This window comes from Jaculus jaculus, chromosome 12, assembly GCF_020740685.1.
Source record: "Jaculus jaculus isolate mJacJac1 chromosome 12, mJacJac1.mat.Y.cur, whole genome shotgun sequence".
Classification (NCBI taxonomy): domain Eukaryota; kingdom Metazoa; phylum Chordata; class Mammalia; order Rodentia; family Dipodidae; genus Jaculus; species Jaculus jaculus.
In genome coordinates, this window is record NC_059113.1 from 56,740,875 (window position 1) to 56,767,865 (window position 26,991).

General features: G+C 43.9%; 1 protein-coding gene across 2 annotated transcripts in view; it reads right to left on the minus strand.

Annotated features, from left to right (window-relative positions):
• The window catches only part of Cacng3 (calcium voltage-gated channel auxiliary subunit gamma 3), a 108,919-nt gene that overhangs the window by 2,747 nt on the left and 79,181 nt on the right, over positions 1 to 26,991 (minus strand). For both annotated transcript variants that reach the window (XM_045131471.1, XM_004670194.3), the window contains exons 2-3: positions 12,606 to 12,689; positions 2,104 to 2,244 (exon numbers count right to left, since the gene is read on the minus strand). In XM_045131471.1, the coding sequence (XP_044987406.1) occupies positions 2,104 to 2,244; positions 12,606 to 12,689 (225 nt within the window). The remainder of the gene's footprint in view (positions 1 to 2,103; positions 2,245 to 12,605; positions 12,690 to 26,991) is intronic.

Genomic DNA, 26,991 nt, shown 5'->3' on the forward strand with positions numbered 1-26,991 from the left:
AGACCCCTTTTACAAATGAGAAAACTAAACACAGATTAGTATGTTCCCATGTCGACACAGTTAGGAAGTGGCCCCAAGACTCTTTGCCAAGGTGGGTTGGACTTTCAGTCACCAGTCTCAGAATGAGATGCTTTGCCCTACCCATTAGATGGAAAGCTCTCTGAGAGCAGGGACCAGGCCCTTCTTGCTCAGCATGATGGACCCAACATCTAGTCCTGAGCTAGACCAAAAGCAAGAGCACAGGTATATTTGTTGAATGAGTGAATTGAATTCATGTGAGCATTACAAATGCTATGTACACATTATTGCAGCTACTGTGTTCTGAGCATACACTGATGCTAGGTATTGTTTTACATACTCTTAATTGTGGATACCAATTTACTTAATCCTCTTTACAGCCTCAAGGGTTGGGCTCACTATTATCCCTACTTTTTAGGTTGGGAAACTGAGTCACAGAACAGTTAAATGACTTGCCCACTATTATAAAATGAGGGAATGGAAGAGGAAAGGCTCGCACCAGGCAGCCGGGCTTCAGATCTCATGCTTCTTGAGATTTGCACACAACACCAGGACATAGCACTGACTCAGAAAAGGTTGTTCTGAGTGTAGCCAGGAAGAACCTTGAGAGCATGGGATACTCCAGTCCTGTTTTTTTTGCAGGTGGAAAAACTGAGGCTTCTTGGAGTTCCTTGGAAAGAGTAGTGGAGGGACCTGATACTAGACCCCAAGCATCCCCTCAGGCCTCCCCATGTCCCTGCATCTACTCTACCTGTCATCCCTCAAGGGACCCATGTGCACAGAAGTAGCTGGTGACACTGCTCCCTAACAGTCTCCTTGGGGGACAAAATATTGGTCTTATCTCATTCTTAGGAAATTGTCATATCGGCACATCACTGGTGCAGAACCTCTGGGTCAGTCACAGCCAGGATGAGGCCATCAGTGGTAGGCACATGCCCCAAAGTCAAACAAGTCACTGGGTTTGCCAGTTGTCAACATGTGTTGACAGAGTATAGTCATAGGCCACAGCCACCTTCAGCTGACCCTGTCTCCCCAGGGGCAAGGTTATAGCTTCCTCCTTGGTCCATCGCTTGAGTGGGCTTTCAGAGTCAGAGAGGGATGCTATCTTACTTCTGCATTCCGCAGAAGGTTCAAACAGTAGGGAAAGAGCTGCATAAGTTCTTATAGGGGACCAGGATGCAAGGACCCACAATTTGCAGCTGTCTTGTTTTTTTCTAATAGCAGAAAATAGTATTGCTTCTTTCATACCTGCCTCCTCTGAACAACTCTATGAGATTGGCTCATAGAGTTATTTACCATGTTGCAGGGGAGGAAATCAAATTACAGGAGGTTGGTGCCATTTCCCAAGACCTGAACTCAAGTCCAAATCACTTTACACTCTACTCCATTGTCCTCTTAGTAAGCACCCTGCCATTGCAATTCCCTTTACATATAGTTTCACATTCCAAATCTTATTTGACTATTGGTCAACCATGGTCTGGAAACACTATGTGGAAAATTCCAGAAAGAAGCAATACATTATTTTCAAATAACTTTTTATTACAGTATGAGTATATTTTATTTATTTACAACCCTACTGAATTTATAAATTAGATCTTATCAATTATATGTATGTATTTATAAGGAAAAACATAGTATATATAGGATTTTATATTATCCATTCTTCCATTCCACATGGCCACCTTTCATGTATGTGTAAATCTGTACATAGCCACTCTCTCTGTTTCTCTCTCTCCCTCCAAGTTCAAGTTCTTGCTGCCCAAGGACTTGAATTTGTCATCCCAGAATTCAGTCTTCTGAGTGCTGGAATTATAGGTATGTGCTCATGCTCAGCTGTCCTTTTGTTATCTCACCTGTCTCTTTCTCTCAGCTGACCCTTTCTCTCTGTCCCCTTCATGTCTTTTCTTTGTGCCAACCATGACTAGAGTCTCAGCATCTTCTGTTCTAATAATTCTTAGCTCTAGCACAGCTGAATGCTTCCCTGTTCCTTCCCCAGACTAAACCCTGACCAGTATCATGCTGTTCATACAGCTCTAGCTTTGATTGTTGTCTGTGAAGATTTCCAGGCTAGGGCAAGACACTTACCTGCAGAGACAAAAAAGATACCGGCACTGAGAATGACATTGTGCCTGCTGCGGTGGAACTCACTGGCGGCCACACAGAGGCCCCCGAAGAATAGCAGCGTGACGCTGAGGATTGGAAAGACACTGGAGGCCCTCACAGCCCCTGCAGAGAGAAGAAGAGAGACTTATGTCTGTGTCCCAGGCAGGCACAGAAACCCACCCAAGTGTAGTTGTGGGATGCCCGAGAGCCAAACACAGAAATTGGAGAATAAGCCTATGTCCAACATAGGCATTGAGATTGTTGCTGCACACTCAGGGGCCTGTATTTAGGGGTCCAATGCATGGCTAACACACTGCAGCCACCATCTGAAAGTCTTAACAGGTTTATATTCAGAGACTATTGCAAGTGACGTCTGATGGGACTTGGAGTCTTGAGTCACATGGGACACCGCTATCTGCTATCCACCACCTTCTTACCTCCCTACCTCCCTGACTCCCTGGGCTGAGTTCTCAGCCCTTCGCTGCCTCAGTCTAGTGACCAACTTCACCCTTGGCACCTGACAGGATATGAACACAAGGAGAATCAGGCTTAGGTGCAAGCCCTAAACCCTTGGGTAGGTTTACATTTACTCTGAGTGTGGGAGAGCAACATTAAACAATAACAAAACAAACAACAACAAACAATGACCATAGCAGGTCAAGTAAGAAGAAATAAAAAGCTTTTTGGCCTGCATGTGGAGCCAGGAGCCCAGGATCATTCATTTTATACAGAGACCTGTACATTATATAGCCAGTCTTTGAATGCAGGGACTCTTATCAAGCCATTTGCAGCTCACCGAAATGTAAAATTATTTCCTACACCTGCATTTGCATAGTAATGAGTCAGACAGTGCCCATTTAAAACCCAGCTAGCTCCCAGAATGAGTAACTGAGTTTATGTAGTCACACAGACATTTATTGAGCACCTACTGGATGCCAGGCCCCCACTGTGCCAGGTGCTAGAAAGGGGCACAAATGCTGAACAACCACAATGGCACAGGTGCTACTTGTGGAAAGGACCTCTGGCCAAGGAGTTGGAGCAGAGTTGTGGAGTCCTTGGTGTGAACTCCTTGGATTGAAGAAAGGATCTAAGGTCCTAGGAGAGGGTGCCCATGGTGGAGGTCCAGTATTAACCCAACCAGTATGAGGACACGTGTGCTCCTGAATTTGCAATGGGGTTAAATTCTGAGGGACTTGTGATAAGTTGGAAGTATTATAAGTTGGAGATGCATTTAATACACCTGACCTGCTGAGTATCACATCAACACAGTCACAAGTACTGCTTGTCTCTTATTCTGGCTGTGAGGTGGCTAGGAGCTGGGGCTTGCTGCTGCTTCTCAGAACCATGGGAGATCATTTTGCATATTGAGGACCCAGGAAAGACCCAAATTCAAGAATATTAAAAAGTGTTTTCTACTAAATGCACACTTTTCCCACACCACCGTAAAGGTGGCCAATCATAGGATGAAACATCCCTGGGTTGGGGACTGACTGCATTTCCTGGTATTGACAGAGGGAGGGAGGGCAGGCTAGGGCATGTGTAGTAGATAGGAAGGAATCTGCATTTACATGTGAATAATGGATTGTTTGTTCTGAATTAATCTGCATGTATGCATTATTAATGGATGATCTGTTCTGAGTTACTCTCCAGGCCAGGTGGCACCTGGAGCTGTGCAGAGTTGAGTAGGAAGTCCCTGAGTTCAGAAGTCCAGGAAGGTGACAACAAGGAAAGCATGGAATGGGAATATGGTGACCACCTGGCTAGAGTGACAAGCTTGAGCACCGATGATCAGTCAGCTATTTTTGTTTCAATCCCCATAAAGTGGCTGCTTGAAATGGGATGTGAAGGGCTTTTAGAGTGTTGACCTATTGCCATCTCAGACTGCTGGCCCTCGTCATACAGTACAACATAAAGATTCAGGTCCTGGTGGGCATCTCAAGCTCTGCTATCCCAGTTACAGAATGATCAGTCCCATTCATCAGTACAGAAGAGCTTATCCTCATGGGGCTTGGATTTTAGTGGAGACCACAGGCAGGACAGCTGTATAATTTGAAAGACCTATGCAAAACAAAAATGTGAGGGGTGGTGGATCCAAGATCACCTAGGAGGCAAACCTCTGGGTATGTCTGTGAGGGAATTTCTGGAAGATTCATCCTGATCATTGATGACATCATTCCATGAACTGGCATTCTAGAATAGAATGCTCCAGCATTCATCTTTCTCTGCTTCCTGACTGTGGACACAACATGACCAGCTGCCTCATGCTCTTGCCATCATGCCTCTCCACAGTAAACTGTACACTCCAACTGTGAGCCAAAATGAAACCTTTGTTCTCCCTTAAGTTCCCTTTGTTGGGCATTTTGTCACAGGAATGATAAAAGTAAAGTAATACAGAAAATTGACACTAGAAATGAGGTTGTTGTTTCAAAAAGTCTGACCATGTGGTTCTTAGGTCTTTGGAACTGGTCTGAGGTAGGAATGTGGAAGAGTTTGGAAATGTGGGTTAGAAAGACCAAGAATGCTATAAACAGAGCTTTAATGAGCCATTCTGGTGAGAGTTTGAGAGACAAGAATTTTGAGAGAAATGCAGATAGTGGAGGCCCCACTCACAAATTTTGAGAGGGAAGTAAAGGATCTCCATCAGGAACTGCCAAAAATTTGGCTGCATTCTGCCTGCATCCTGAGAACTTGATTGAGGCTGGCTTCAAAAGTAATAGGCTAGTTTGGTAAAGGAAATTTCAAGACAGGATGGCATTCAGGCTGTGAAATGGCTACTGCAGTGAGAGAAAGCAGAAAGATATGGACAATATGAAGTTTTGCAATGAACAGAATGTGAATGAGTTTGAAAAGGAGGGTATAGAGGAAGCAGCTAAAGTTAGTAAAGAAATTAGTACCTTTAAAGAGAAGCCTTTTGCTGTGCTCTGGGATAATAGGAAAGGTGCCCTAAGGGCAAAACCCTCCCCATGAAAACTCAAGTTCATTTAAAAGGAGACAGCCAAAACTGAGAATGTCACCAAAGGGGCTCCCTGCTTGAAAACAACCACTTAGGAAAGTGTTTCTCCAGAGTCAGCCTGAAAATGCAAGGAGGCTGATGTGGCTATGACCCGAGGTAGAGGCCAGACTGTAGCATCTCAAAATGGCTGCCTCATCTATGTGGTTTTTGTTTTGTAGGCACGAAAGAAACAAAAGTAAGGAGATCGTTAAGGCTTGTGCCAGGGTTACAAAAGGGCTGTTCAGTCCAGGAAGTGTGTGGCAGGATCAGATTCCCCCAAAGAAGGTCCTCAGAGGTCATTGCATAAAGCTGGGATGGTGAAGCCTAAGTTGCAATGGAGGCTCCAGGATGTTGGAGATGCCAGGACTGCGCTTATCTGTTGAGGAAAGCTGCAGATATGGAGTGGAGCTGGCCTGAGAAAGAGGCTGTATGTGCTATAGGCAGCACAGCTGGAAGGGTGGGGCTACCCAACCCCTGTGGAGCCCACATAATTTCGTCATAGCCCTGGATGCTGCTCATGGAGCTGGAAGATTTGGTGATTGCCCTGTTAAGTTCCACTTTTGCTTTAGTCTATCTCTCTTTAGTGCCTCTCTCTCTCTCTCTCTTTAAAAGATATATTTTATTTGTTAGAGGCAAAGAGAGGGAGAGAGAGAGAATGGGCATGCCAGGGCCTCTAGCCACTGAGAATGAACTCCAGATGCATGTGCCATCATGTGCATCTGGCTTACGTGGGACCTGGAGAATCGAACCTGGGTTCTTAGGTGTCGCAGGCATGCACCTTAACCACTAAGCCATCTCTCCAGACCATCTCCTCTCTCTCGCTTAAGTAGTAAACAAAGAAAGAGAAAGTGAGCTGAACATCAGCATTCCTCACTCTCTTCTTCCTGACTGAGGATGCAATGCAACCAGCTCACACTCCTACTTCCATAACTTCCCCGACATGATGGGCTGTACCCACAAACTGTGAGCTGGAATTAAAACTTCCTTCCTTAAAGTTTCTTTTTTTCAGGTGTTTTGTCATAGTAAGGGGAATAGTAACTAATACATAAGGCATCTTGCTCTAGAATCATTTAATCTTTCAAGATGGAGACATTCTTCTCCTGAGCAAGGGTAGGACCCTTCTGTGGGTTGGACCCTGAGTGGCTGAGAGAATTCAGGGGCCTAGGCAGGAGCTGGCAATGCTTGGACTAGTGCAGTAGACCACAGATGGAAGTGGTTGGGTTCAGGAAGCATTTTATATGTTGAAGGATTTGCTAATATATTGGCTATGGGCTGCGAGAAGAGGATCTGGGAACAACTGCCACACTTGCTCTTAGTGTGGCGTGAATGGTGGCACCTTAATGACTCAGAGGAGCAGGGTGGGGCAGGGTAGGCAGGGTGCAGCTCATTTTGGCCACAGGCAATTCAAAACTAATGGCACAGTCCTCACTGGCCCAGGCTTTAAACCCCACAGTCACATGGCCTAACTCAGGTCACTTCCATTCCCTGCTCAAACCCCAAGGGCAGAGCTCTTTCTGTGATGATGCATTTTATTTTCTTGTTTGCTTTTTTAGTTTTCTGGAAGTTTGGTGACTGTGGAAAGGGGCTAAGGTGCGTAGAAAAATGGGGCTGTCTTAATGCAGAGAAGAGAGGGTCTGCATTTGTTTCAAGATGGTTCATCCTGGGGATCCCCATAGTCCAGGGTCCTTCCCACTGTATCCTTCCCACCCCTCTGCTGGCCCAGTAACATTTTGGAAAAATCGGTGGGACACGTGAGAATCTGGGGACCCTGGCCACCTTGGACCACCGGGGGTCCTGGTTGGGTCAGTATCCCTGAGCTTGTGGCCTGTCCTGACTATTTGCTGCCATGCTGGTCTGAATTATGGCCTGAAAATAGAGGTCTGGGGGAAGGTGGGGCCTGCTGAGAAATTCTCTAAAGTAAATGAAAAAGCTTTAAACAAGAGTCTCAGCATCATCAAGATTCCTCTGACCTGTCCTCCATCCCCCAGACTCCCCTCCCTTCATGTGCAAAGGGAGGCTTTCTGTGACATACCTTTATCTGCCTAAGTCTGGACCCACTGAAGAAGTAATTACTTCAAGTGCCCTCCCTGAATTTCTATAAACTAAACTTTGTTTCACAGGAAGGTTAAAGTCTCTCAATACACCTGAGAAGATTTTGTGATACACAGTTGTCTCTAATTCTGTCCATGGAGGATCATTTACAACACATGGTTTGTTCTGGGGTCAGACTTGGTTTCAAGCCATCGCGTGTTCTATTAGGTCCATGTAGTATGGCTCATTTTATAAAGGGTGTATGAGTCTCTAGGTCATGTTAGACTAGCGATATTCATGTTACAGTGATCTTTCAGCATGTTGATCCACCCCCCATGCTTTTCGCATATTTGTACACTTTATGTGGGTTCTGGGGACTGAACTCAGGTCCTCATGTTTGCACGGCAGGCACTTTACCAACTGAGCTACCTCCAGAGCCCCCATTCATGCGTTTGTTAATTTTTCCTCCTGTTGATTGTGTCTATGGCCAGTTCAACTCAGCAAAACTTATGGAGTTAGAGGGGGGCTTCCCCATTACCCTGACACTGAGAGCAAGTAGAACTGTTGTGGTTCCTTTAGCCCCCAGTTAGAGAGTGTGATCCTAGGACTGTGGGCTCTGGGGTCCTGAGTAGGCAAATTGCTTATTTCTAGTGAGTCCAGCCTTGAGAGTAACTAATCAAACAATTCTTAGTAATTTCCATGAAATCCTGTGGGTTTCCACTTAGGCTCTTGGCCTAGACCCCACAATAGTAAGGATGAGCCTACCTCCTATGATGACTTCTAGCGCCCACTTGGAACTTGTGATCCAATCTTTAAAGGGACTGTTTGTATTCCCTGTTGACAGGATTTGCCTGGCTAGTCAATGCAAAGAATTTATTTTATTAAAATAAATATCTTTGCAATTAAAAATGCTTATCCTTTGGAATGTGTCCCAAGGAAATGCCCTAAACATTTGAAGGGATTGAATTGAATTAGGTTGCTTATAAAAGTGCATATTGTTGGCCCTGGCCTCAAGAGGCTGAGCCTGGAGTAAGGTAAGTCATGGCCTTCCTGGGCAACTTAACCTGAAAAAAAATGGCTAAAAGCTGGGAATTTAGCTCAGTGGTAGAGTGCTTACCTACCGTGTGTAAGGTCCTGGATTCAATCTACTTGTCTGTATTGCATAATGTCCTGGATTCAATCCTCAGCTCCATGCATACACCCAGGACAGATATATTTGGTGGATATGTGGTTTGTGTGGAGGGAAGGCTGTAATTGACAGTCCAGGAAGGGCACACATTCCCAATACAAGCCTGGTCCAGACAGCCTGCCCCAAACAAAACTGTGGCTCTCTTTCCTGGCAGGAATAGCTTGGTAATGAAGATTAATTACACCAGGGTGTCACACTACTACTTCCCTGGTAACCAAACTTCCATCCAGAACTGATAATTGACCAGTTATGTCTACCCTTATTTGCATGGTAAGCATTGCATGGCAGGAATTTGCTGCATAGTAGCTCTTGAGAACCAAAGAAAGCCTACTCCAAAGTGAAGACCACTGGCTCAAGTAGGCAGTTTTCTGTTACTATTAAGTCTACGTCTCTCTTTGCACTAAGTCAGCTCCTTTTTTTTCATGCTCTGGTGGAGGGTGAATTCTTTCATCAGCGTGGTTGCTTCCAAAGTGAGGCAGTAACAAGTTGGTCACCCACTGGTGGTCACAGCCCAATCTTCTCTATAAAGATAGGAGGAGAGCTGGGCCTGATGGTGCAAGACATTAATCCTGGCACTCAGAGGCAGAGGTAGAAGGATTGCCATGAGTTTGAGGCTACCCTGAGACATAGTGAATTCCAGGTTAGCCTGGGCTAGAGCGAGACAGTATTTTGAACCTCCTCCCCTCAATAAAATGACCGAAGGAGATTTTCCTGTTTTTAGTTCCTCAGCTGTAAGGGGCTCAGTTAGGACAGCAAGAATGTAGAGGAAAATTTATCCAAGTATAGTCCCACAGTTGGCACATCTGAGTAAGACTTCACTGCACCCAATGCTATGTTATAGGAAGTCTTTACTCAACATAGCTTCCAGGCTTATTAAACCTCTGTGATGATTCTATGGCTTGACTGTGTCCTCTAAAGTTGATGTGCTGGAAACTTAATCTCAACATGTATGTTAATTATATTTGTAGGTGGGGCCATTGGGAGGTAATTGGAATTAGGTGAATTCATGAAGGTTGGGCTTTGATACTGGCATTGACTTTTGGTATGTGCATATGGTGTGCATGTGTAAATGTTGGTACACATGTGTGTGAAGTGCATGCATGTGAAGGACACAGGTCAATGTCAGTATCTTCCTCCGTTGCTCTCTATCTTAATCTCCAAAACTGCTTCTGGGTAATCTGGATTCTCTCTCACTAAATCCAGAACTCACCAACTAGGTAGACTAGCTCACTAGCAAGGTTTCTCCTAGCTCTACCTGCCCAGTACTGAGATTGCAGATGTGAGCAACCACACCAGGGATCTGACATGGTTGTTGGGAATCCTCATGCCTCAAGTACTTTACCCACTGAGATATCTCCTCAGTTGGCATTGGTGGCTTTATTAAAAGAGATGGAGAGACTGGAGCTGGCATAGTTGCTCTGTCTCTTTGTGTGATGATCTCTTCCATGTTCTTATGCAGCAGGCAGGACCTTGCCATTTGGTGAGTGGATAGCAGTTCCATGCCCTTGGGCTTCCCAGCATCCAGAACTGAGAGTCAAATAAAGTTCTTTTCTTTACCAATTACATAAGCTCAGGTATTTCACTAGAGCAACAGATCATGGACTAAGGCATAAGAGTGCACATGACAAGAGAAACACCAGGTGCATCAAGTGCAGAATCCCAGCTCCATCAGGACATGAGCTATTGGACAGGTAAGAAGAGTCCTGTGGAGGGAACATGATCTTGGCCCTAAGCGGCTGAGTCAGGATTTAAAAATTCTCGGCAAGAAACCAGTATGCTAATTAAGGTCCTGCTTAAACTGAGACTGATTCTGTGGCTGTTGGTGTAGCTTAAGCTATGGGGTGGGGTGAAGGGACAAGAAGGAGCAGAGGAGCTCCACATTCTCAGAAGGGAGAAAAAAATCATCAGAAAAGCAATCAAGCTCTCTGAAGAACTTATAATCAGTTTTGTGAGTTGTGAAATGCAAGTCACAGTTCAGCTTAGTTTCCAACAGGGCAAATATCAAAATGTTTCTTCCAAGTAGGAAAGAAAACAAAAATAAGCTATAGGCACTTTGGAAAAATCTCACTCGTAATAACTTCAAAGCCATTCTCTGTGTAATCCCCTAAGCTTTGGACTTCCTTCCTTCCTTCTTCCTTCCTTTCTTTCTTCCCTTCTCTCTCTTTCCTTCCTTCCTTCATTTCTTTCTTTCTCTCTCCCTTCCTTCCTTCATCCTTTCTTTCTCTCTCCCCCCTTACTTCCTTCACCCTTCCTTCCTTCCTTCTCTTCTTCCATGTGTATTGTGCATAGTTTGCATGTATGTGGGGGACACATGTGCGTGCATATGCAGATGTGCATGTGGAGGCCAGACATCGATGTCAGATGTATTACTTAATCACCCTTTACCTTACTTTTGAGACAAAGTCTTTTACTGAACCCTGAGCCTACTGATTTGGTTAGATTAGTTAGCCAAAAGCCCTAGGGGTCCTCTTGTCTCTGTTTCCTCAGCTCTACGATACAGGTACACAGTAGTACATCCACCTGGCTTTTATGTTGGTGTTGAGGATCTGACCTCAGGTCCTCATCCTTGTGCAGAAAGCATTTTTCCTACTAAGCGATCTCACCATCCATTTTCCTTCCTTCCTCCCTCCCTCCCTCCCTTCCTTCCTTCCTTCTTTTCTTCCTCTCTTTCTCCCTTCTTTTTTTCTTTATATTTTTGACACTTTCACACATGTCTGCAAAAAGGAAACCACATTTGATCTCCCGGTATTACCTTTCCTCATCCCCTCACCTCCCTTTCCTACTAAAACCCTTCTTCCCAGTTCATCCCATCCTACTTCATGTGCCCCATCCTACCTTCCTTCATGGCCCCCCCCCTTCATGTCCTCCTTTTCTTTACTGAGTTAAATTAGGGTCACTTGCATGATCATGGGTGGAAGGCTACCTACTGGAAATGGGCAACCTGCTATTGGTCACACCACTAAAGGACATGACTGTCCATCATTTCCTAGTGATCAGCAGCTGCCACTAGCCCTCTGCGGGGTGTGAAGTCTCATGAATGCTTTCCCCATCCATGATGAAATGCTGACAGGCTGCTGTGAGTTCACGGGTGTAACAGTCATGTTGTGACCAGAAGACAGCGTCCTGATGCCTCTCCTGGCATCCTCCCCCTCCTGTGCTCTTTCCACCTCCTCTTCCTTGAGGTTCCCTGTGCCTTGGAGGGGCGGTTTAGATGTCCTGTCTCTTCATCTCTTGAGCACAGACATTCTAAGCACGCATTCTATTCACTAGCCCCACCTTGGGTCCAAGATACTTGAGCTGTAAGTTACAAACAAAACCGGAGTAAGACAATTTGTTGGAATTTTAATTTATAATCTCAGCTGAAAAAGCAACTTAAATATAACACTTTGGAATAGCAAATTAGTCAATGCCTTGGAATCTTCCTTTTGCTTGAACTTGACACACATTTTTACCAGAAATGACGTTGAAATCCCACACCAAGTTCCCTGTGTGCCTGGGCTCATGTGAGGGCACAAACGGGAGCTGACACGTGTGGCTTCATGATTACCTGTTGGGTCCTGGGCTAAGTGTAGTGCACATGCACTTGTTTACTTTCTGTGACTCTGTCAGATTGCTTTTCATTCCAGAACATGTGCACAAAACTAAGAGATCAAGAGATTCAGCAATCTGTCCCAGACCAACCCAGGTAGAAGGAGTCAAACAGGGCTGAAACTTGGATCTCTCAGATTCCAGGGTCCTTCTAAGCAACAACTCTGTACTGGCTTTTATATGCTATAGTTTCCATATGCCATCTAACTTGCTGACCTTGGAACATTTCTACAGAGACACTGGCCCTCCTCTCCCAGCAGGAGTAAAACTGCAGGGAAATCAAAGCTTTGGTTTGTAGTCACCATTCCAGACCATGGTCCCAGGGGACCTCACCCATTAGCACCTTGTCCATTAGTACCTCACCCATTAGCACCTCCAATCAGTCCTCAGGGAAGGTGAAAACTATATTGAATTGAGGAAAATTCCTTAAATTTTTCTCCTTAAGCAGATTCAAAAGAACCTTTCAATTCAGATTCACCTACTTTTTCTTTTCTATTTCTAGTTCATCAAAATTAAAGAGCCTTAGATAGAAAATCATGTGACTGTCTCTGTCTAGTGCCACCTGAAGCTCCTTTGCACGTAGAAGAGCCTCACACACAGAAGCGAGTGGGTGACGGCACAGGACCCTTCCCCTTCCGGTCTCGGGAGATGACAGAGAGAGCAAGGAAGAGATGGGGGACTTACGCAGGAGATACTCAGCTGTATCCTGTTCATAGTCAGCGTCTTCAGGGAAGTGGTCGATCTTCTTGCACACGCCTCGGAAAGCCCCTGTGGAGACAAACATGGCCCTGAGCCAAGGGGAGAAGGCAGTGTCACTGGGGCTCAGGCTGGGCCCTCAGCCCCATTGCGCACATCCCTCCCTGGTTATCAGGAGCTGTGCGCAGGCAGGCCCAACAACAGCTTTATTTAGGGCACAGGAAAGAGACTGGTTGCTATAGTTTGGATCTTGCATACCCATCAAAAGCCCAAGTGTTGACGGCTTGGTCCTGAGTCCTTGGCAGAAAGTTCGTATAGTGGGAAGAAGTTAGGTAATTGGGTGCATACTTTGAGGGGGATTTTAAGACCAGGGCTCTTTCTATTGTTCTGTTTGTTGGTCACCACGAAATGAGCATGCTGCCACCAAGATGCCCTTCCTCACCACAGACCCCACACAACCCAGCTAACCAACCATGGACAGAACTTCTGAAACCATGACCTCCAATCAACTTCCCTTCTTTCAAGTTGATTAATGCCAGGCATGGTGGTACACCCTTGGGATCCCAGCTATGTGGGAGGCTGAAACAGGAGGAATGCAAGTTCAAGTCCTGCCCTGCTTACATAATAAGTTCAAGGACAATCTGGGAAACTTAGCAACACTTTGTCTCAAAATAAAAGTAAGTAAGTATAGGGATATAGCTCAGTGGTAGAGCACTTGCTTACCTAGCATAAACAAGGCCCTGGGTTCAATCCCTAGTAACACTAACACACACACACACACACACACACACACACACAACAAAACATAACAGAACATAACAAAGCTAACATGACTAGAGGAAAATAAATAATAAATGAACTAAAATTAAAAGTTGGGGACTGGAATATTCTGCTTCTCCAAAGTTGTAAGTTGCATGAACTTAGAAAGTCGAATAACTGGGAAGCATAAGTACTACCTGGGGGGACTGTCTTTGGCTAACCCTCCATTCATAAGGGAAAAAGGGAATAGAACTTAAGTAAGTCAATTTATTCCCATTTGATAGATGAGGAAAGATTTTTTTCTCAGAATTATTCAGGTTACTGAACAAGCACTGTAACCAAAAGCAGCATCCAGGCATTCTGGAATATTCTACTGTTTCTAAAATGATCATATCTGCCCTTCCCCTTTCTCCCTTACCAAGGGTCACAGCTCACTGTGACCTGCTAGGTGGCCCACCCTTTGGATAGCCACAGAGAAACTGTCAGCATGTGTCTCCCTTTTTCTCCTGCATAAACTTGACTCAACTTATTGTGTGTGTTTGATAATCATTGTGGGTGTTTATTAACTAGCCAATTAACCAGTCTCTGGGGCAGTTAATGGCTCTGTCAGTTCTTATAAATGACAAACAAGATTCAGAGTCTCACACACAGTATGAAATCATGCATGTGTCTTTTCCCCTGTCTGTGCCGGGGAGCTGAGGGGTAGTGTAGTATGGAGCCCAGAAAGAGCTAGGCTTGCCTTTTTAGAGCAGTCATTATGAAATGGTAAAACACCATACATGAACTCGAGACTTGAGATCAGTGTGTGTGTGTGTGTGTGTGTGTGTGTGTGTGTATGTGTTGCAAAGCTATACACACAATAAGCATCACCAATTGTTTCCAGTGGGTCAAGCAGAAGGGTAAAGCCCACCACCCAGGAGGCAGGATTGCTAATATTGACATTTATAATGAGGTGATGGAGATCACAAAGACAGTTGAGCATCATAGTAGGTGAGTGACAGAATCTTTACTTGAGTTCCAGCTTCAAAGCCAGTGGTTTCACCATTATACTATGAGGAACCATCATTACTGTGCCTTACTATTTTATAAAGCTGAGTGCTATCTCTTTAACCCCTGTGGTAAGTAGCACCAAGCCAGCAATATTTCACAGCTATGGTGGAATATGCTGACTACCACTTTGATTCTAATTCTTTGCTCACTAGATAAAGGATAGATTCAAAACCAATAAAACAATCCTAGGGAAGACCCAAGGAAAGTCTTGGAAGAAAAACAAACCTCTAACATCTTCCGTAACATTGAAAAAGATCTTAATTTTACTAAATCAGATTTCAGGCCTTCATTCCCATGCTTCTGTTTGTTTTTATGTCCTACTCATTTTAGGTTCTGTTATGGCCAGAGACCATGCATCAGTGTTTAGAAATGATTGGGTCACCTGGGCTGTCAATTCACTGTAATCCACTGGTGGGTTCATGTGGGTGGCTATTGGGAGGTAGTGGGAAGTTGTGGGAAGAGACCTAGTTGGAAGAAGTGGGTTGTAGGTAATAGTGGTTATTATATATGTCCTTGAAAGCTTCTATATCTCACTGTGTCCCCAGACTTTCAATCTCTCTTGCTCTCCTTCTCTCCTCCTCCTTGTTATTCCTGGCTACCATAGTACTATAAAGTGAGATGCCTCCTTTACCACGTGTTCTAGCCATCATGGCATTATACCCATAAGCAACAGAATCAGCTTTGAACTAAAACCGCCAAAACTGTGAGCTAAAATAAACATGCCCTCTGAGTTGTTTATCTCAAGCATTTTGTCATAGCAAAAATGGACTATCATGGATTGAATGGATAGTGTCATAATAATGTCATAACATAAAATACATGTTACACATTTACTATATACTAGGAACCACTTTAAACATTTTACATGATTTATCCTCTGTATCTGTCAAAACTTCTGGCTTTGTGATTTCTACACATGAAGAACCTAAGGCTTAGCAAAGTAGATGGTTTAGTCAAGGATACAGTGAGTACACAGTTCACTCAAGTGTAGGTCTGTGTGATTCCAAAATCTAAGCTCCTAACATTGTTGTGACTCTTACCTTCTTCAGTGGTCTCAGGGGTGTGAGCAATCCTTTGTCAGGTAACCTGGTGATAACCCTGTGGTCTGTCCCTTGCTATTGATCATGTCAATGGAATGCACCAATAGTTTTTCCATCAGTTGTAGTTCTTCCACAACATGGTCCAGGGATCACTGGGTAAGGTAAAGGGCTTGAAAATGGCCTTATCTCACTGTTATGCTGTTATATATATATATATTCCACAAAAGATTTCATAGGAAGAGAAGGGTCATGGGACTGGCAGGAATCACTGTGGGGTTAGGAACTGAACAGGTGCCTGCATTTGCTTATAAATAGGCTTGGTCAAGGTGACTTAAAGCATCTTGAAGCCAGGATTTAAAATCAGCCAACATCAGCAGTTCCTGGAGACGCAGTGGCCATTTTTAGTGGACAAAATTGGCCTACCACCTGTTTTTCTACAGTCCACCAGCTGAGAATGGTGCTTGTAAATTTAGATTATTGGGAAAATTTTTTTAAATGATTAATTTATGCCATGTAAAACAGGTGAAATTACAGTGTCAGTATCTGTAAATAAAATTTTAGCATAATGCTCATTTGTTTATATACTTTAATGGTGGCTTTCAGGCTACCATCATAGCAGACGAATATTTATGACGGAGATAGTAAAGCTGAAAATGTTGATTCTCTGGCTAAGGAGCATTTTGCTGAATTCTCCTTGGTCCAGTGATTTCTGCCCTCTGAAGGGAAAGTGGAAATTGAAGAGGAGTCCAGCTTCCATGGGTTGGAGGACAGAATTCAGGCCAGTGCATCTAAGGCTGACAACAATGGGCCTTTCGGAAATATTGGTTGACGATTATTTTGTGATTTTGCTTGCTTATTGTTTTTTTTTTCTCATTAACCTGAAATATTTAATGGTACATTTTATTTAATTTAAAAATTTGAAATATGCACTGTAATTGAAAACTCAGGAAATTTTACATGAAAATCAGAATTATAGTTTCTCTTAAAAAGTGAGGAACCATGCCTCACATCTCCATGAGACAACCCCTTTCGGCTGGGCATTGTAAGGCATCAGTTCTCTTGTTGCCCACAGTCCCCAGTTGGCACTCTGGTACTCACCTGTCCCTGCAGTGGTTTAAGTCAGCTGTTTCTGAGCTCAGACCATGGAGTCATATTTTGTTATCAACCCAGAATTAGATACTAGTTGTGGCAGCTACAGTGAATGACCTCTGTAAACCTCATGGAATCCTGAGGGGAACTGACAGCATCCATTGCTGTTCTCAGCACTTGACTCATTAACCTTTTAATCAGGCAATAATGTCAAACATTTAGTATAGTTCTGGCACATAGCAAGAACTCAATAAATTATAGCTATTACTGCCATTGGTTTTTGCAGATATTTTAAGACCAGAAGAGACACATTGGTGACATGGTGAGATTTTTAAAAGCATTATACAAGGTAAGAGAATCAAGAATTCCAAAGAAGACCCCACACTGAAAATGAAGCTATTGGCACCCTAAGCCATACACTCATTAAATAAACTTGGCCATTCCTATCAGTGGTATATTGCTAGCTCCTAGAAATAACTATTAGTTAGCATTTTTCATACCTTCCCCTATGCCTCTTTTATGTTTCCTCTTGTGATTTTCACAAAGATGACTTAACAAGATCAGGAGCATACTGTTATTACTTATAGCTTCTCAGTAGTTGGGGACAGGCTTTCAGTATGTGGCCCAGGCTTCATTGAACTTGTAATCCTCTTGCCTCAGCCTCCTGAGTGCTGGGATTACAGGTATGCATTACCATGTCCAGCACCATGTCAACACATCTAAGAAAATAGGATGGAGTGGAACTGGCCCATAAACTGCAAATAAGTGGAAGCAAGAGACATTGAAAACATACACACTGAAGGGAATCCAGTCAGCATACAGAATCAAACACTGTCCCAGCACAGCTTCAGGCTAGGGAGGGTCCTGGGGTGGAAAGAAGCTGGAAAGAGTGAAGCAAGCAGGAGGAGAAGTCTGGGGACAAGACTTGAGCTATAACCAATGGGTAAAAATGGAATAAAGGTACCATTTTTTCCAGGTGACAGAATTAGTCGCTTTGAGAAGCTGAAAGCAACTTACTAGAAAAAAAAAATTAGAAGACTGAAATGGCTTACAAAGGTGGGTTTCTTACAGGATATTAAACCACACAAGAAAGCTACAATTATTAAGTCATTGAGGTACTGGCATTTAGCATTCATAAGGCTAATTTCAATGCATAGAAACATCATCAAGAAAACAATAAGCAGGGTATTATCCTATATTACACAATCACTATTAAATTTAAATAATTATGTATATATGCATACATGTTTAGAAAACTCAAGCAGTAGGGAAAGGATTCAGGGTAAGCCTCACCCACCCCCACCACAAAAATTTCTCTCACACCTGAGATCACAGTATTCTGACTTTGCTAACTTAATATTGAGTAAAATCATGTCTAAGTTGAGACTTGAGGTTAATTAGAAGCTAATCAGAGGAAGGGAAGCGGTTTCCTCATGCAGCGGGTGCGGTGAGAGCGCCCAGGGGAGAGCTCATTCCGGAGCTCAGTGCTGCTGGGTTAGAGGAGTGCTGGGCCCTGTACTGCAGGACAGACCAGCACGGGGCGAGAGAGGACGGAGCGGTGCGGTCAGGAGAGGAAGGTGTGAGAGCTGAGTTGCAAAAGTTGGTTTTAGGTTCTAGGGCTTCTCCAATGGGCAAGACAGAGAGGATTCTGGTCCCCCGGCTTGACAGTGTCATTAACTATCTCCAGACCAGCTCTCCCTTGCTCCCACTCTCCCACACATGATGACATTTTTTGTACATGTATATCAAGTACTTTAACCCCTGCCCCTCCAAGCAGTGGTCTCTTGCATATTTCAAGTCTAGATTGCATGTAAGAGAAAACATGCAATATTTATCTTTCCAAGGCTGGATTATTTTACTTAACATCACTGTTCCCAGTTTCATACATTACCTTATATATGACATAATTTCACTTTTTTATGACTGAATAAAATTCCATTGTGTGGCCGGGGAGATGGCTCATCAGTTAAAGGCGCTTGCTTGCAAATCCTGACAGCCTGGGTTCATTTTTCCCACTACCCATGTAAAGGCAGATATACAAAGTGGCACATATGTCTGAAGTTGGTTTGCAATAGCAAGAGACCCTGGCATGCTCATTTTCCCCTATCTCAAGTAAATTAAAAAAATATATGTTTTAAAAAAATCTCAATTGTGTTTGGAATCAAACCCAGGGCCTTATTCATGTTAGGCAAGTATTCTACAGTAAACTGTACATCCCCAGTAATGACTGCATTTTGAAGAAAACAAAACAAGGTGGTGTGAAGGTGGCTCTGCATTTGGTGAGGCAGATGCTGGGCAACTCTAGATATGGTGGCAGAGGGGATTTGAGCTTAGGCGTGATGATGGAGAAAGAACCCGTTATTTGAAGATATAAGAAAAGGTCTTTTTAGTAAGGGACTGCAAGTACAAAGCTTGAGAGATGGAGTGAACCATTCCTCAGTTTGAGGAGAGGACAGGAGACCAGCGCGGACAAAGGGACTGTTGTGACAATTTCACTGGGTCTACCAGATGCTCTTCTGGCTGCTCCCTCTGCACTGATCTGTGGCATATCTAGGAGGCTGGGTTTCACATGGACCATGATCAGCCTCAGTTATTTCTTAACGTCAGGTTTGAGGCAACCTTGTATGGCCCTGTGTGGCTTCCAAATATGCAAGGGTGGGAAGGAGCTGGAGAATGGAATACTTTTTTCTTCACAGCATAAATCTAAAATTTATCCTTTTGTGCATCGCCTCTGCAAAATGGGGATAATAATTTTGATTTTTTTCTATCACCAGTTCCTAATTCTTTTAAAAAATTTATTGGGAACTTTAATATTTGAACATACTGTAATATGGTCATGTTCCCATCATGTTGTCTTCTTTTCTCCTCTCTCCATTGCCCCCATCTACTGAGGACCCTCCTCTTTAAAGGTTAGTCATTTCTGTTTTGTGGTATTTTTGATTCTTAAATAACTTGTCAACTATCTCTGTGGAAAATGGCGCTTCCATGTTGGTGGACCTCAAAGTCTCTATTCTAAGACTGTTCCTCCAGATTCTAGCCAGGGAGGCTCCAACCTGATCTTGGGAAGTGCTCATCAGCAATCACGAAGAGGTGAGTTTGTACCAACAACTCCAGTTCTTAATATCTGGATGAGACAGGCTGCCTCTTCCTCAGCAGGTACGCACCTGACCTCTAGAGGGAGTGTGGTCTAGGGGCAGGATGGAAGCTTTGGAGCTGTCAGGTCTCACCACTGACTAGTGGTGTGATCTCATGCTAGGACTGAATGCTTGTATCTCCCCCAGACTTATACGTTGAAATCTTAACCCCCAGATGAGATAATGATGAAGGGGCCTTTGGTCATGAAGACAAGGCCATCATGAATACGATGAATGCCCTTATAAAAACCATGTAGAGAACAAGGAGAAGGTATCTGCCAGCAAGCTGCAGTAAGGGTCTACCAGAACCTGACTACATGGCACCTCCTGCATGTGAGAAATCAATTGCTATTGTTTATAAACTTCCCAGTCTGAGATATTTTGTTATAGTCACTCAGGGTGATCAAGACATTTTAGGCAAGTTATTCCTCTAATCTTGATCTCTTCACTTATTTTAAAAAAAAAATTATTTGAGAAGGAGAGAGAGAGAGAGAGAGGGAGGACATTAGGATCTTCAGCCACTGCAAGTGAACTCCAGATGCATGTGCCACCTTGTGTATCTGGCTTACATGGGTACTGGGGAATCAAACCTGGGTCCTTTGGCTTTGCAGGCAAGTGCTATAACTGCTAAGCCATCTCTTCAGTCTTATCTCTTCACTTAAAAAATATTTTATTTATGAGAGAGAGAAAGATCTTTATTTATTTATATTTATTTGCATGCAGAGAGAGACAGAGAGAAAGAGAGAGACAGGGAGGGAGAAAAAGAACGAGAGAGAAAATGGGCATGCCAGGGCCTCTAGGCACTGTAAATGAATTGAAGACTCATGTGCTACCTTGTGCATCTGGCTTTACATGGGTACTGAGGAATCAAATTCTGGTTGTTAGGCTTTGCAGGCAGGAGCCTTAACCACTGAGAAATCTCACCAGCCTGAGATCTTAGTTTTTTTTTTTTTTTTTTTTTTTTTTTTTTTTTTTTTTTTACATGTTGATAGTCTTGTGATTGCTGGGAGTTTCAAAAGAAAGCATCTGCTGTTTATTGATACATATTTAGCCAGACACCAGATGAATTGCTCTCCTGATCTGGCTTACAATTTTGTGAAGAAGGCACTATTGAGGGTGATATGTCCTGGGGTCAGAATCTGTAACACATCAGCTGTATGTTGATTCACTTATTTTATGCCTCAGGAAAGTGAGACTTACAGGAGCATCAATCTCTTCAGAGTTTTAATGAGGAGTCAATATTTGTGAAGCCACTTACATCAATGCTTAGCACATGATAATATGAAACTATATGTTAGTTCAATAAACACTTTGGAAATGGGAAAACTGAGGGTTAAAATCAGTATCTGACTAACCAAGAACTTGATCTTTTAGCAAGATCTTCTTAATAGGACTTACACTGTGCTGGGCACTGAGGTGTGGGTTATTGGTGATAGTTACTAATGTCATTACCTCTATTTGGGGCCTAGACAGGAAAGCCATGGGGATCTGGAGAGTGTGGTCTGTCTTACAACTACCTCTCTCTCTCATCACCATTATTCTATCTATCTATCTATCTATCTATCTATCTATCTATCTATCTATCTATCTCTATCTACCTGCCTATCATCTGTCTAATGCCTTTATTTATATGTGTGTATATACATATATACAGGCTTATGCATGTAGGTTATCATACTATGTAGGGAGACTGGGGACCTGTCATTCTTTACAGGGCTCAGGCCAAGTTTGAAGGCCAGGTAGAGGATCCTCTGACAGCAGCTCTGCTTCTAGTACATTTGACCTCACATCAAGATGTACTGGGTCAGGGCAGACAACCCTGAGGGAGCAGGACTGCCATCCAAGCCTGAACTTATTCAAGTTGCAGTTCTGAAGAATAAGGGTGGGTCAGTCAGTTTGTTGCAGCTGTGGCAAAAACCCGAGAAAATCCACTTCCAAGGATGAAAGATTTATTTTTATTTGCTTTTTATTTATTTTCAAGGAGGGAGGGAGAAAGAGAGAACAAGAACGGGTGCTCTAGGGCCTATTGCTACTGCAAATGAACTCCATATAGATGTGCCACTTTGTGCATCTGCCTTTATGTGGGCATTAGAGAATAAAACCTGGGCTGTAAGGCTTTGCAAGCAAGTGCCTTCAAATGCTGAGCCATCGTTCCAGCCCCAGAGTAAAAGATTTCTTTTGACTCATGGCATCGGAGGTTTCAGGCCATGGTCACTTAGCTCTTCCATCATTTATGGGCTGTAGAGAGGAAGAGTGGCAGGGAGCATGTGGTGATACAAAGTTTCTCACTTCGTAGGAGCCAGGAAGCAGAAAAGGTAAGAGAGGAAAGGGCCAAAGAGGAGACATAACTAGTCCTCAAGGACCCATCTCCTCCAATGAGGTCCCACATCCTACAGCTTCCAGAATGTGGTGCTTTGATGACCCCATAAATTCATGTGCTCTGAATGCTAGGCCCTCAGCAGATGGTAATTTGGGAGGTAGAGGAGTTGTGTTGTTGGGGGCAGGCCTAGGGGTGTTATAGCCAGTTCCTCCTTGCCAGAACTTGGCTCACTCTCCTGCTACTGTTTTTTACCTGCTATGGCAGAGGTGGTGTCCAGCCTCTGCTCATGCCATGCTGTCCCCTACCATCAGCTATTTTATCCCAGCAAGAAGGTAAGTACAGCACACCGCCCTCCAACAGTCAGCTATGGATCCCTCAATGGCCTCAGAATCCCCCATGAGACTGGAGCCCGTGTGATCCAGTCACCTAAGAATATGGCTGCCTGGGAGACCAAGGTGCCTTCACCTGAGGAGTCTTTGGGGAATACTTTGCATCCAAACCATACCACAGAGCAGATTTCCCTTCTCTAGTAGGAGAGGACATAATCAGGGCATCTGAATAGTTTTATAGACAGAACCATTCAAATCCATCTGCATCCAACTGTCAGCAGCCCGCAATGATGGTCTGAGAACAGGCTTTGGTGGCTATGGGCTCATGCAACCTAACAAGGGGATTTCCTTTGGAGCAAGATCTGGGCAGGCACCCTCACCAGCCCTCCCATCTCAGCTTCTTGCCAGAAACCTGGTCCAGTCTACAGACAGGTCTAACTCAATAGCTGGAGGTTGGCACTCATCTCAACCACTAGTCTAGCCACTGCGCCCAAATTCCAGATCCCCAAAGCCCAACTCAGAGCTCAAGGCTCAGGCCATCAAGAAGCCAGTGCTCTGGGTCCAGTGAGGTAAATGCTTGGTTAAATCTCTACTTGATGGATTTGCCTAGAAGTATGAGAAAAAAGGAGTCAAGATCACATTTACTGATGCTTCTGGAGCACTTGGGCTAAGAAAGACAAAGCAACCCTGTGACTATAAGATTGTATTACAACAAAGCTTTTCTTTCTGAGATAGCAATGCCCTAACAGTGATTCCCCATGGTGGCTCACGCCTGGATGGCCTGGGAAGAGACAGAGGCTCGAAAACTAGCAAGTGTCAGGTCCTAACCCCAAAGGTTCTGTTTTATTCATTTGTTTTTGCATGTGTATGTATGTGTGTGGTATGCATGCATGTGTGTATGTATGTTCATATTCATGTGTGTGTGGTTGCATGCATGTGTGGGTAAGTACACATATGTGCACATGTGCATGGAGACCAGAGAGAGATGTCAGCATCTTCCACTTTTGTCTCTGAGATAGTCTCTCACTGAACCTAGAGCTTGCCGATTCAGCTAGATTAGCCAGTGAGTCCTAGAAATTTCCTGCCTTGGCCTACCCAATACTATGATTAAAAGCATGCACACAACACTGTGCATTTTATTAGGGTCCTGTGAATGCAAATTTAGATTCTCATGCTTGCAGGACAAGTGTTTACCCACTGAGCTATCTGCCCAGCTCCAGACATTCTTTATTTAATGAGTTTTCAAAAGCTCCCTGGTTGGTTCTAATTGTGGCTAGGGTTGACAGGTGTGGCCTTCAGGCTAATCCATGTAGAATAGGGGCTGCTATTTCATAGTAAACAGTGAAGTCCAAAGATGTGCTTATTTCCAGCATCTTCTTAAACATGAAAGTATAACTTATGCTACTATGTTAGTTTTGCATGATGTCTTCTACATAAGCACTACAGTGAACCAAAAAGTATTTGGGGAGTAGATAAGCATTGTCTTTCTGATGAAGTTGCACGATGGTCTGGTATGACACCCTTTATGACAGAATTATAGAGTTCGCTTTTCACAGCAGGATCATAAAGTAGGTCATTTTTGTGAAAAAGATATGAGCACATCATCAGTTTTCCCAAGGGTTTCTGTTAAGCCTTTGATATTCAAATCACTGGATGGCTATCATGTCATCATCCTTGTCAATTTCCCCTTCTCCTGTTGTTAGCTTGTGTCCCATGGCAGGCTTTCTTTCCAACCTCCTTCCTGGTGGTTGGCACATCATAGTTCACATCCTATTTACTTTGAACTGTCACATGTTGACAAGAGCTGGCACTCAGAGAGAAGCTGCCATACAAAAGCTGGAAGCCACAGTGTTAAATGGAGAGGGGGTGTGGTGTGGGTGGGGCGATGTTTGAGTGAGAGCTGATTTTATAAGCGGTTGGTTCATTAACGCACACGTTCATATTAAGACGGGGTTTACTGCCTGTTCATGCAGCCCTGCATATGTAGGAATTTGGATAATGAATTCAAGGATAATGAGGGCCCTGAACTAAACTTGGTCTCTGAGCAAGATGAAGCACTTGGGGTATAGCAATTATGAATTACTGTTTCTAATAAGAGAAGCAGAAGAGCTAGCAAGCTAATGAGGAATAAACAGCTCCTGGTGCAACAGAACTGCTGCTGGTGCGCATCCTGATTCATCCTTTAATTCCACAGATGTGTACGGAGGTGCCTGTGATCCATGAAGCATGGTCCTGAGCTCTTGGAGCTTATCAGTTAACAAAACAGACTAGCTTCAGGATTTCAAGTGTGTTATTATATATGTGTGTACATATATATATATATATATATATATATATATGTATGTATATATAAAATCTATTTATATAATATTTATATAATAAATATATATATTTGTTTGAATATATGTATATTCAAACAAATAAATGAAACAGAGGTGTGAGTCAAAAGGAAAAGATAATTTCAGAGAATGATAATTCCAGTGGAAGTAAAAAACCCTGGAGAGAAAGAGCAACGAGGGTGGAGGATGACCATGTGGTCAAGGGACAAGGAAGGGCTTCCTGGGAAGATAACCCTGAGTGACAAACGAAAGCTGTGCATGGGAAGATGTGAAAGAAGAGCCCTCCATGTACAGGGAAGTGCAGATGCACAGGTCTTGGGGAAAGATAATTTTCAAAACCAAAGACAAGTGCCTGGCAGCTGAGCAGCCAGGGAGAGTGAGCAGAGGGAGGGCAGTCCCCAAGCCTGGAGACATACGCACACCAAGCACTCTGGCCAGGGGAGGAAAGTGAAAAGAAACATGGTCCATGTGTTTTGGAGGGCTTCAGTGTATAAGAAACATGATATGATTTACATTTTTTAAAAATAATATTTTATGTATTTATTTGCAAGCAGAGAGGGATACAAGAGAGACAGACAGAGAGAATGAGCATTACAGAGCCTCTAGTTGCTACAAATGAACTCCAGATGCATGTGCTGTTTTGTGCTTCTTGCTTTATATGGGTACTAGGGAATCTAACATGGGTCATTAGGCTTTGCAGGCAAATTCCTTCACCACTAGATCCATCTCTCCAGCTGTGATGAACAGTTTTTAAGCTCTCTTTGGATGCTAGGGGCTTTCAGAGACACAGGAATGGAAGTGTATCTCAGAGGAACCAGTGAGAGTGAACTTGAAGCCCTTTGAAGGTATACCCAGTGGGGTTGAAACAATGGTCAAGTTGGAGTCCAGCCACATACAATTGTCAGGGTGTTCCACCTTAGACCGCAGGATAGGAATTTAGGGAGGAGGCATGTGCTACGGCCACCATGTGCTTAACTTAGCCCATTGGGTGGGTTCTGGAGTTTGGGGTAAACTCTTTTTCCTTGTCCTTAGTAGGTGGTTAGTTAAGGGTCCAGTTGAATAACCATCTCAGTGCAGAGACCAGAGTTCAGTCATTCCCAGGACACAGGCCCAGGAGGCCAGCCCCCATCAAGTTCTGGTTCTAGTTAACCTTTTCAGCCTACACCCAGCACAACACTTGAGACACCATGAGCACTATGTGGGATGAACCAATGAGGCCAAGAAGATACGCAAAGACAGAAAGATTAACAGAATTATTTGGTGCTAAATATTTACGAAAATATAAACAAGCCCATTAAAACATTATTGAAAATCATGAGTGTGTTTGTAGATTTTCTTTATTTAATTAATGGCAACTGATGCTGGTCATCATGATTGCCTCACTGCTTAGTTTCAAAATCTGCATGGCCTTGCTAAGCATTGAGAACAGTGGGGACTGGCCCTCTGAAGACACAGGGGGTGAGGAGCTGTGGTAGGGCCTCCAGGGAGAGGTCAGAAGATGCCAAAGGCCATGGCTGGGGCCTCCTCTCAGCTGCTTGTACAGTGTTATATGACCTCCAGAGGGGCAGAATTCGACCCACCTGTGTGAGGATCACCTGGATTACCATTTAAAATAACAAGTACATTCCTGAGTCCTTTTTGGTCAAGGTTTCTGAGAAACAGATTGCTGCAGGATTCTACACACTGCAGAGTCTGAAGTGGGCTCTGACCTCAGGAAGATGCTTCAGCGCACCCACAGAGGACCCGGCCTATGTGAGTGCCTGACACCCTGGCTGGCAGATACACAAAGCAGGTTTGGAGGGTTGGTGGGGTGTGTTTGCCTCTCTTACAAGATTTGGGGTGGGGGCCATTCAAGACAATACTGTGGTTTAGATGTGTCTCTTAAACTTCATGTGGTAGAAACTTAGTCCCCAAGGATGGGATGTGGGACATTGAAGAGATAATGGGGGCCTGTGGGCTCTGTCCTCAGGAGTCTATTGATGCTGTTTTCACAGGACTGGAGCAGTCATTACTGTGTGTGGGTTCCTGATAAAGACATGTACTCAGCTTCTCTATCTGTCTTCCCCACTCCCAACTCTTATTATGGGATAATGCAGCAATAAGACCCTCACTAGACAGGGCCCCTCTACCTCAGACTTCCAAGCATCCAGAACCATGAGAACCAAACCTCTATGTTTCCAACTACCCAGTCTGAGCTATTGTGCTACAGCAGTACAAAACGGATTCGAAATGGATGCTGTGACAAAATAGGTGACAAGAAGCTGCCACAAGAGGGAGGAAGGATTTATACTGGCTTGCAGTTCCTGGGACTACA